Here is a 12,560-nt window from a genome sequence, read left to right as displayed (position 1 = left end):
CTGTACGAGTGACTGGGAGCAAAAACATGCTCTCATCTGGACTACTTAGTTAAAACTCCTGTACTTATTCCTGCTGCAACCCACTCAGAAAACATACAGCACTGACTTCAAAAGTGAATTAATTACACAGTGGTGTCCCTCATTCACAAGAGTTACATCCATGAAGGATCTTCTTCCCTTGCCCGATTCTCACAGACCTCCTGAAACTGCATTACTGAGCTCATACACCAGACAAAAATGCTATGCCTGCATGTGCATGTGCAAAATAAAATCTTATTAAATCATTAGTCATACAGAGCCTTAAGACAGGGCAGAAAAACACAACTTATTTGTAGCTGTTTCATAATTCGACCCTGCCTGTGATCCAAAGATGATACTTTGGGTCAGTGCTAGATTGGCCAATCTCTTCCATGCACAGCACAGGGGCCACCACAATGCTGAATGCAGCCCACGGCAGAGCAGAAGAACCACCCCTCCATATTCCCTTCGAGGGGCTGAGACAGCACTCCCTAACACACTTGCCCATGTGACAGTGACTGGGGTGAAAGCTACAAGGACTGGTTTTAAATGTACTTGTTATTCATGGTCAGAGTATCTTTACTTCTCCCATCTGCACGGAATTATTGCCCCTTTCAAAATTGAAACTTGGTACAGTTTATTTCAAGATGACTTTACAAGGCCTTCTATGTGATATTCATTTCAACAGCTCTCAAATATTGCACAACAGTCATATGATCCAGTGTGTGTGTTTTATGAGACAGACATGACACATGAAAATTAAAAACAGGTTCCTTGTCTGGAATACAGAGAGGGACTGGAGGGGAAAAACAAAAAAAAAAAAAAACAATGCAAGTGTACGCCCAGAGATCAGGGTGGAGGGAAAAGGGGAGGAAAAAACAGGATGAGACGTCAGAGTCATGTCATCCTGCCCAGAGTGAAAACAGCTTTCCTCAGTATGAAAGACAATTAATTTGCATAAATTTACAGCACAATACAATTGAACTGTGCTGCTGTATTTCAGGACTGGCAGTAAGGATTGCTGTGTCTATAGCCTATATGCCTACAGTCATTTATCAATAATTTACAATATTCCCTTCTGCAAGCAAGACTTTGTAATTGCCCTTGCATTTCACATGACATTTTCTGTAGGTATTACATTCAAGGAGAAACACAGAGAATCAAGTTTTATATGCACAGGATTTAAAGTTTATTTTGTAACCCATAATCTAAGCCCTCAGTAAGAACAAGGAGGTATTTCCTATGGTCAAGAGTATCCTTCTACATGTTCTGCTAATCACAGAGGATTCAGAGGTATTTCAAATATCTCAGTGCTGATTTGAGTGCATCTCTCATTCACACTCACCCTCCAGACTGCACAACTAAGCAATTTACAAGATCACCAGAAGCTGCAGTCATTTTGGTCTCTTTAACTTTGAATGTATTTTTATTGCCATGTATGCATCATATACTATACTGGGAACAGCACAGGCAGAGCAGAACACCTCTGCCTAAGGAAGAGTGCATAGCAGATGTCTCTGAGCTTTTGCAGAGGTCACAGCAGGAAAAATCACTTTTACTTTGTCTGGCTTGATGTTATGGGCTGAGACAAAGAGGCTCCCTGTTTTAGCCAAGTGTACTTCCTTGGTCGAAGGGTTATAAAATAGGTAATTTTACAAAGTTAGGTAACACAGCAGGTGTTATATTTACAGCTATGTGAGCATGAACAGAAAGACCTGAGGTAATCAAATCTCATGCTTGAAGGATAAGAGGATTCATAAGATGATCACCAGCTGAGATCAGGACTTATCCCACACCCCTTAGGCACCAAGCAATCAGCCAGGTGCAAATTTCTTTTTGTCTACTTTTCAGTTTCTCCTTTTTCAAGGCATCTGCTGCTGGAGGTCAAATAGAGAAAAAGATGATGATCAAGGTCCATTTGTTTTACCCCATGTAAGCCAAGTGCAGATGAGAGACAAATAGTTCAGCACACACAAGTAAAGGGGAGGCAAGCCTGGACTAACCAAAATGCTTGTACTACTCCATGTATCTCAAACACAAACCACAGGCTTACAAAAAACCCAAAGCACTCCTCCAAACGTGTGAATGATTCACTTTTGCTGCCTCTCTCATTGGTAATATCCCCAGAGTTAGCAACATTCTTGAAGTAAACATATGTTCCATTGTATGGAGATAGACTATTTCTCAAACAAGTTCACCTCTGTGGGATCTTTTGGAACATGTAATTTTAAATTAATACCATCACAACCATATGCATTTTATGACAACCTCTCGAAAAAAATATTTTTAAACATAGATGTTTATTTTATGGGGAACTGAGTGCCAAGAAGCAAATAAGTATAAAAATATATAACAAAAGAACAAAAAACATTTCCTTTGAGTGAGAAAAGCCATTGGAAAGGAACACCTAAGAGCATTTTTATAACTTCTGTTCCACAGCCTACTCAGGACATGCAATACACAAACATCAATTGGCTCTGCCTGTATAAGCAGTTACCCCAGCTGTGATTGCAAGGGAGTATTTCCACCAGTAAACAACCACTACAGTGCCTATTGAGCCTCTCTGCACACACAAATATCAAAAAATAAACAAGTACCACAAGACGTATTCAATCATAGTGAATTTTAAACTGCCATTCTCTGTTCTGCAGCTTCTTCTTTTAACAGGTTTAATGAACTATTTATGTTTGTTTCTTTTAGTATTAAAAAATGCAGAGGTCAGCAATCTGCTTGTCAAAGGCACGCTATTTAAAGGATAAAAAAAGGAAAAAGGCAAACAAGAGTCATAATATGCAATAGTACCCTTCAGCCAAATCCAACTGCTATCAATATCAAAGGAATTGTCATCATGAACTTCAAATAGGACTAAAAATCTTATCTAAAATTATGGTTAAAAAAAAGCAGCTTTCAGACAATGAGAGAGCAGGGGAACCGACTGTATGATCAGGAAAAAATATAAATAAATTGACTTAATTTAATCTACATTCATTGACAACCAAGACCAGGACTAAACTGCTTGCTTCATACTCTCCACTACTGCTAGTGCAGATTATCATAGAGGAGCAATCAATCTCTGTTCAATCTAAAGTAATTGACAGCAAAATAAAGGCAATAATGGATTTTCTTCATGGTACTCTGTGAAGAGGAACATAAGGGCCCCAAGATAATATTAATTCTGTGGGCTTAAAAAAATCCTTATAAGGTTTGGAATTTATTTGGGTTTTTTTTTAAATAAAATAATCTGGAAAATTGTTCGTTTGAGCCAATCTTTTAAAGAACTTGTTAAAGAACTTGCAAGTAACATTTCCAGCCAATGCTACTTGCATTTCATATTGCTCACATCCCTGCAAAAACACTTTGATTTGCTTTGAGACAGGATCCTGTTTTAGTTGTCTTGAAGGATGCTAAAAATATCACCTAGTAAATTTGACTTGTTCTTGTGTGCATACAAACTTTCACGTTTATATCTGACCCCCATAAAAAACATGAAACCTGATTAAACTTTGTGCTTAAATGTAGGCAAGGGTAAATATAATGTTGTCTGTCTTACAAAAAAAAAAAAAAAAGGGGGGGTGGGAGGGACGGACAGTGTCCACTTCTGTCACTCCTACATGTTACCAGGTAAATCCACTCTGATTCACCAAAACTTTGGTTAAATGAATTAATTTCATTTCTCACCACAAGGAAACCATGAGAATTTACTTGTGGTATCAATGCCAGCATGTTCTGCTATCTATCCAGTAGAGCCAAGCATAATCACTCTCCTAGTTTTTTCGTACAGTCTCTACAAAATAATTCAGAGATGGCCAGGGTCTGTGTCCTCAATCCAAATCTAAACATTAAGAGGCACAGAAGATTTTCAGAGACACACTTTCAACACTGAAACCTCATACCCATCTCCTGCCCGAACTACTGATGGGTGTGCAATGTAACTGGACTCAAGGGAAAGCCAAAGATACAGGCATTATTCACCATTATTCATCTTTATAAGAAGATCAGAACAACAGTGGCCAATGCTATCTTACCTTTCTTTTATGTTTAGAAGGGAGAGAATGAAACACCGGATAAAGCTAATATATATTAACTGTGAGGAATGCATGCTGGTTTGGGGGGTTTCATTTTCTACTAAGATCTCTGAATTTTACAGCTGGGAATAGCAGCCTGAGCCATAGTTTTTTTTATATGCTGAACAAGTATCTTAAATATCTTATATACATTTTGATTATGTCAAACTGTTCCAGACATGAAAAGACCATGGGTTGCTTTTTGCTATACAGCAAAGGCCACAATCATTTATATGATCTGGACCCTGAGCAAAAGAAATCCAAAACAGATTTCACTCAGTAGAATATGAACAATATGTTTCCTATATTACACAAAATGTAGTTGGCTTTATATGCAACACTCCTCTCATCTTGGAGGAACTTACAACTGTGCTTTATATTGCAGTGGGGGGATATCAGAGCAATCCTGTATGTTTAGAGCAGTTGCTGTGCCGTTATACTGCCCTAAAATGAATAGGGAATTTGCCTATGAATATACAGCACTCTATTAAAAATATCTTTTCATATCTGTATGATCAGGCAGCACGTTCACCATCACCTGGCACATGCCCCCTAATACATTTCATGTTATTCAGCTCATCAGCTCTGGAAGAATTAATTGAAAAGATAGCCCTGAGATGTGAACCAACACACCAGCTTAACCAAATGCAGGGCTAAACCACAGGGCATCTCCGGCTCATTCACAATGATGATCCTCATTTATACCTTCTGTCAGCTGGAAATAAAGAAACACTTCATATCTTGAGGCTACAGTCAGGCATGACTACAGGATAATTTGTCTATTTACTGTCTGATTTCCACAGCAGCATGAGATACTAGGGAACTAGGCAGCTTTTTTATCTATTTATACCCTGCTTCCCTTTTAACAACCATCCTGGGGTAGGGGGAAGAAAAAAAATGTAAACTCCTCATCACCTTGCAATCTCAGAAAAAGACCCAGTGCTTTAGGGATGACATTTGTGAGACCTTCCTCTCAACTACAGCCTGGAGTCTCACACTTCCTTCCCACCCCACTTGTGCCAGGGACCAACAATCCATGCACAATAATCATAAAGAATGGTACCAAGCTCTCATCCAAGGCTCCTGTCATGCCACCAAGAACTATTGGGTTAACCACATATTTGCATGTTTTAATTGCACTTTCTTGGCCTTTAAAGACTACAGTGGAAAACTGGCAGCAGCTTGTTTTAAGTGGATGCAAACTTCAGAGAAAGTAGTGAAGGACATTTGCTCATTTCACACCCTGGGTCAAATTCAGCACACTTGCATTTTTGCACAGTCATGCTCTTAGAAGAAGAAAGCATTTATTAAAAAAAAAAAAAAAAACAAAACTAGCCCTTGTTTCTTGAAAAGACAGCAAGGCTTTCTCTCATGTACTGGGAAATCTCATTCTTTGTCTATGCAGTTTTACAAAAACATAAACAATAAACAATGAACTTGAAGCAGAGAAGTCAATTATTGTAGAAATTACTTAATCCTTTGTAGTTGTCCTTCATGTAATAAACAAATTGTATTTCTGTCCTATACACTGTTTAAAGGCAGTGCCTTATAAAGGATATTCTAGAACACACCACATAACCATTGCTGTAACTTGTATGCTGTTTTTTGGATTCTCTTCTGAGAAAAGGTAGTGCTGCTTTGCAAAGGCAGATAAAATGAGACAGAACTCGTTCACTCTGCAGCTACAGATTAGTCACTTAAACCTCCCCAATTTCCAGTCTGCCCATGTGTATAATGGGGCAGCTCTGGCCAGGATTGTTAGGAGGATTAACTAAGTGGCACTGAAAGGCCTTGAAATCTGCTCAGTAAAAATTATTTCTATAAAAGTGCATGTGCATAAAGTGCTAATTGATGCCAGCTGGCCTTTCATCCTGGGCAGCAAAAACAGCTCTTACCACACACATTTCCTTTAGTGGGCACCAGCAGCAGATTTTTTTTATTTCTAAATTCCTGGGGTTTGCCTTAAAACATACAAACCATTTGATTTTCAGGAATTTTCCATTAGGAGATTGATTCAGCAATGTATTTCAAAAATTACCTTGATTAACCTTGCACATGCAATAACTGTAAACATTTTAACACCTTTCAAACTGAGAAATGAGCCCTATTTGCAGTGCTCAATTATAGATTCAGCAATTTGCATCTTAGAGTCTGCAGCACCCTATTCATTTCCTAGAAAAACATGACAATTTACAATGGCTCTTGAAATGAAGCAGAAAGCTGCTGTTCCTGAACTGGCCTTATCTGACAAGGCAGCATCAAATGAAGATACATAAGTAATTATTTTTAATTTCATTTCCCCTCTATGCTGCAAACAACCATCTTTTCTGGAGCCCCTCCTTCAGCTGCAGAAATTTGGAAATGCTTCACCTGCTTATGTTTGCTGATAGACGCCAGAGGAATTTTCACTTCATCTGTTTCACAGATGCTCAGACTCTTTTCTCAAGACACATCATACAAAAATGTCTCCAAAATAATTAGCAGAATTTTAGTCGGCATGACTGTGTGGCTGCACGTAAAGTAAAGCTCAGACAGCTCTTAAGAAATCGAAGCTCTGGAATGATGTCTGGGACCTTAACAGCACTTATTTAAATCTTGCTGCTTGACACATTTATAGTTTTTCATGTAGTCGAAAGGGCAAAGGGGATGGTATGCAGAAAGCTGCTACAATGTGAGAAACATCATGAACTTCTATAACCTCTTGTACTTATACTGACATGAAAGTAATAGCCAGCAGAGAACAAACATGCAATCTAATTCAAAGAGAGGGAAAAATTATGCAAAGACCTCTGTAATCATTGTCTCTGTCTCACTTCAAAATAAAATTCACTACCTTACTGAGAAGCTACCTGAACAAAAATAATCCTATGAAATATGTTGCAATAATATCATATTTAATTGAAAGATGCCCCTCGTTTGGCCATTTGCCTGGCAGTGCAGTCATCAAGCAGGGCTCTTGACCATCCCAAGCCTGCTCCTCCCTCCCTGCTCTTCACCATGCCCCATCAGGCAGCTGAGCCACAGGCAGCACAAGAGGACTCACTGCAAAATGAGGGCACGCTAACAAATCCAAAGAGACAGCAAGAGTGCCTCTTGATAGTTCACAAGGCTCATGCTACCAAGTCCAGGGGATAAATTACCTGAACATCTCTGGTTGCACACTAGTCTCCCTGAGAGTCTTCTAGTGCCACAGTGAAGGACTCAAATTGCAACCCTTTTCTCCAAAACGATAGGAATTTAATTCCCACTGGATAAACTCTTGTTGAGAATATTTCAAAGGGCCACAAGTCACCGATGTCTGATTTCAGACCGATTGCCACATGCAAGTGTCCTTAAAAAGGACAGGAAGGGGGATCTAAGGAATGGGATGGCCAGGATGGCCAACCCTCCACCCAAAGCCACACCAGAGAGCTTTTGCTTTCTTTTGTTTCTCTTTGGATGTAGGAAGGGCTTATTCCTGTTGGCTTAGGTTATCAACATGACAAATGCTCAAAAAGCTGCAGGTGTTCACCCCATTGCCTGCAGGCACAGGCAGCTGCCCATGTCAGGGACAGTGAGGCGCCTGGGAGCACACACAGGATCCTTGGGACTCCTCCCATAGTGGCCCTGGCCCCTGGCTGGGGGCACTGCCAGGGTCAGAACCCTGAGTCACAGAGCAGTGGCCAGGAAGGGCCTTCGAGGCCCAGGACAAAGCCAGACATGTCCTCACTCTCCTCTGCACCCAGATGGCAGCAGGAGCCACCTGGCCCTAAAGGATGGAGTCACCTGAAGGTAGAAGACACACAAAAACCACCCCTGCTCTGAAAATGGCCAGCAGCCACCAAGGAACAGCAGATACCCTCACTACAGCCCCGAACCAGAGCCCAGGGAATGGCTCTGGGAGGTGACAGCCATGCTGGGCCTGGGGCAGCCCTGGGACCAACAGGTGTAGTCAGCATCCCAGGGAGGTACACGGATATCCCAAATCTGTGGCCTGATCAATTCCAATTTATTTATTTACTTACCTATTTAACCCAGGCTCACTTGCTGATGACAGTACCACACACAGAACCTGAAAATTTGACACAACTGCAGCTGCTGAGCAGAACCAGGACACAGAAAACTCACCATGTGTCCTCCTGTCCATCTTTGATTTAGTGACCCACAAACAAAACAATTTTTTAAAAGGCCACATTTGCACCTTAGGTAAACGTGCCCACGAGCATTCAGTGGAGCACCACAGCAGCAAGAGGCAGCAGCAGCCATGCCCAGGGAGTCAGGCAGGCAGGCCAGCAAGTTCCTTGAGGGCTGCAACCATCCAAAGCAGCTCCACGAGAGGCATCACCCTGCCAAATAACGCTCAGTGGCTGCTGGGGTGCCACTCAGGGCCCTGGAGACCACTGGTGGCAGGGCTGGGAGCGGGGATGCACAGACATGCACAGGCACCACAGCATGGAGCTGCATCCAGAGATGTGCCCTGCTCCAGCCAACAGCCCACGTTAAACCCCTTCAGGGCACTGCTACAGCAACAGCCAAGCTCGTCCCTTGCTTTGGGATACGTGCTGTCTGCATAAAACTGATAACAGTGAATAAAACCTTATGTACAGATAAGGAAAGTCATGCAGAACAAAAACCTTACAGCAGTCCATCAGTAAGTCACTGGTAATTAAAGTCATTCAGTTTATCCTGACTATAAGAAAATGCTATAAATGGTTCCAAACTTAAATTACATATAAAATATATTTCTTAGATGTATATAATTTCTTCCATTTGGGAATGCAGAGTGACACAATTTATTTGGCCTTGTATGAAGGCCTGCAAATGCAACTCAAGGCAAAGCTCTGGGGTGAAAACACCTTTCTTTAAATCACTATTACGCTGTTTCATAAAAATCATTTCAAGAATTACTTAATATTTTTAACGTTTCTGCCTAATAACAAATGACAAACAGCACTGCTTCCCATAGGCTGTATTCAATTACTTTGATTTTATTAACAGACTGCTTTCAATCAACAGGAACTCCAAGCCACATGTCAAACTAGAACACCAGATTCTTAAATAATATAACTTAGCATGGCAGTTCACTCAAAGGAAGTATGCCAATTTATACTATAGCAAATCCAATCCAAAAACTGCATCCCATTAATGATAATTCCCATGGGGATTCTGGCCACTGTGGTTACAAACAGCTGACAAAGCTGAAGTGTATTATTGAACTATTTGTAAGAATGAGTCAGACATCAGCACAGGGGAATTACTTTCAGCCTACAGATAATGCAGTCAAAAAAGCAGCTTTCAGAAAGAACTAAAACCAGTTTGTTTTCTGTTCATCCTGTTCCAGAGAACACTCAGAATCCACTACAATGATAGTCTCAAAATAATCATAACACACATATATTATCTTATTTTTTTCTATTTTCCTGATCTCTCCCAGTTTACTACTCAACTGTCTTTAGGAAGATCATTCTCTAATTTTGGAGATATTAATTTAAATCTCTTTCTGAATTGAAGCTTGCTTTCCACCCATTTGAAAAATACATTGAGGGATTGGGAGACAACAAATACTGAAATAAAACAAGTCCCCAAGGATGAAAAAAATTCTATCAAATAACTACTCATTGACAAATCTTTCTCAGCAAACCGTTCAATGAATCTTCAGTGAACTTTAGAAAGTACACTTATACTCTTCCACCTTGTTCGTCTTCCAAAATTTGCTCATTTAAATTAGTTTCCTTCTACTTTAAATGTTTGTGTATCTATTAAATATAAGGTTATCTACATCTCAAGTTTGGGATTATAAAGTGCAGGTCACTGCCATGCCATTTAAACCTTGAGAGCACTTTAATCAAAATATCATGTCATCATGACCTAGCTGATTAATTCAGTAACTCTTTTTCCTCAGTGTGCTATACTCAAGCACTCAGAAAGAAACATCAGCTTCCAAAAGGGATGGACCACAACCTCAGTGGGTATTTTGTTTCATTCAAGTTAACAGGGTACTACCAATTCAACATTAGTTTTTCATTCACTGATAAAACATGATAAACTCAATTCCAAATTCACATTGCTGTGAAATTCAGTATTTTACTTCTATGGCAATCTGTATCATTTAATAGGATCTTGCTGTGAAATGACTATAGGTGAATATCAGAGATTCCTGGGTTAGTTACTTTCAAGGGAAGTTCTTAACTTAGAAGTACTTACTCATTTTCCGAAATTTTAAACTTGATCTGTCTCCTTTCTTAGAGAAAAAAATAAACAAAGCACCCTCATACTTCTGTTGCACCTGTTATGCCTGTACAACCTAGAGTCCCAGAGAAGAAAGCCTACTGAATTACCACCAGCATCAAGTCAAATATTCACCATAGTTTACAATAAAGGTAATTGATCAGCAATAGATAGCAGGCATCAGGTCTTCAACTTGCCCAGAAGCATTGTAATGGTTATTGTTATGAACTTCTAATTAACTATGCAAAGAAAATAATCTTTTAATGAAATAAATACAAGAAGTTATTAGTCTCAGACACTGACATCCAAATCCTGGAATGGAAAAAATTCTTTCTCTTCTGAGCTAATATATTTATGCATCACATTGCATTGCAGAAGATATTGCAATAGTACATGGAGAACAGGATCTCTTCTGGAACTAACAGAAACAGAGGTGGCACAAAGGACCCTCCTTTCTCTTATGACATAAAGCATTTTGGATTGCAACATTAATTTACATTCCTGCAGCCCGTGCACTACAGCCATGGCCACTGGTACCCCATCTGCAGGAGAATGGATCTGTAATCCAATTTCAGCTGCTTGCTTGCCAGTGTCATTTGCTCCAGTGAGAAGCTTTCAGCACACAGGACTGGCCCCAAAATAAGACTGCTGGGTTTGGCACAGTAAAGCTGTAACCAGAGATTACAAATTCCCAAGAAGGCTCATGTTGGCTCAAACTAGGCTGAGCAGTGGGTACCCAGTGCCAAATGCAAATTTTGCAGTATTCTAATGGAAATCAAAGAAACAATATCTATGGCTTCAGGGGAAGAGCCACACAGAATACCTTCACAGAATAAGCACACATGGCTTTGTTGTGAAAAAGCACATCTGAAAAGATCTGCCAACACCTCTCCCAGCACATTTCATGCTGGTGAGTGGGGGGCTGGGGGGGGCATTGCAACAATGTGAGGGAGCAGCAACCGCAGAACCAGAAGTTTTTTTGATTCTGTTGAAGAGTAACTTCATCTGCTATGAAGGAAGGGTGCCTACTCCTCCTTCTCCTGAAAGCCAGCTCACAGCAGAGTTCCTAATGCCCCGAGGCCACGGAGAAGCAGCACCTTCCTGTATTCTCCAGCAGCACAACCCACAGCTCCATCCTTACCTTGCAACAGCCACACAACGACAGAAACATTTCTCAAGGACACACTAGAACAAAACAATTGACAGTGACTGCAGCATCTGCTCAGCCTAGCCAACATAATAAATTTCAATCTCATTTTAATTTTTGTATGTCTAAAGCTATTAGGTCTTAGATACTTGAACTTTAATTATTATGGAAGCAATTAGCTCCTATGACCAGAAGGCTTTATCTGAACAATTGCAATGAGCACAATATTTTCATAAAAAATAAATACCCTGACACATCTGTAGCTATCTAGGACCTTGCAACTGCCACTGTGCTTCACACTGGTGTCCTGGCTTCGTGCCAGATTGCAAAAGCTGGAAATTACTGGCATAAGCTGTATGACATTGTATATATGTATAATTGAAGATTATCTTCTAAGGTGTTCTGTAAATTTATAATTTCAAAATTTAAATATTTCCCGCTGTAGAGAGATTGAATTGGTTTTGAAATTTAAATATTCTTTCAGAGAAAACTATTTTGGTACGTTATCTCCTACAAAGACAGCTATAATTCAACAACAGCTCCAAGTACCCTGAAAAGTGGTATTTCTAAAACTCACAAAACAACTTACATTTGTGTTTCAAGATACAGAAGTATTCTGTGGAGCTTTGTGCATCAAAAGAATTCCATTAGTATATATTGCTTTTTAGTACCTTCATTCAATGCATTACTACTTAATAGAAGTATGCATTTTAATTCTCATCATCTTTTCCAGTTTTCCCCTTGTGTATTTTATCCACAGTACAGTGTGCCCCCACAGCTTTCGCTCAAGCTCTGGTGAGCTGATCTGACCTCTGCAAAAAGGGCTGCTGGCAGAGAACAGCAGCTGAACAGCAGGGGACAACAAAGCTGCTTTAGAAGGGGCTTGGGGATCTTTCTGGTTCAGAAATACTACAGAAGTACGAATGACCCTCAGAGAAGAGTGACTGAGCATTCACCTGCGCACACTGTCTGGCCTCCTCAGTACCTCACAAGCTTCCCTTTGCTTTTACAAGCAAGGGTGGAAATTCAGGAATGGACAGTGCTTGTTCTTAACCAAGTCACAGAGAGCATTTTTAATTCCTGTATGTTGGCATTTTACACAGTGCTCTTTGAATGCCAATCAC

At 40.1% G+C, this 12,560-nt stretch overlaps 1 protein-coding gene across 8 annotated transcripts in view; it reads right to left on the bottom strand.

The window, feature by feature from the left end:
• The window catches only part of PID1 (phosphotyrosine interaction domain containing 1), a 94,579-nt gene that overhangs the window by 30,590 nt on the left and 51,429 nt on the right, over positions 1-12,560 (bottom strand). Inside the window, exon 1 of one of the 8 annotated variants that reach the window (XM_068200871.1) lies at positions 3,697-3,756. The exons of the other annotated variants lie outside the window; for them this stretch is intronic. Coding sequence (XP_068056972.1) covers positions 3,697-3,741 — 45 coding nt within the window. The 5' untranslated portion in view covers positions 3,742-3,756. Of the gene's footprint in view, positions 1-3,696; positions 3,757-12,560 lie in introns of those variants that run through there. 8 annotated transcript variants of the gene reach the window in all.

Source organism: Anomalospiza imberbis, chromosome 10 (genome assembly GCF_031753505.1).
Source record: "Anomalospiza imberbis isolate Cuckoo-Finch-1a 21T00152 chromosome 10, ASM3175350v1, whole genome shotgun sequence".
Classification (NCBI taxonomy): Eukaryota; Metazoa; Chordata; class Aves; order Passeriformes; family Viduidae; genus Anomalospiza; species Anomalospiza imberbis.
Note: the sequence above shows the minus strand (reverse complement) of the source record. Positions and strands in the feature narration are given on the sequence as shown.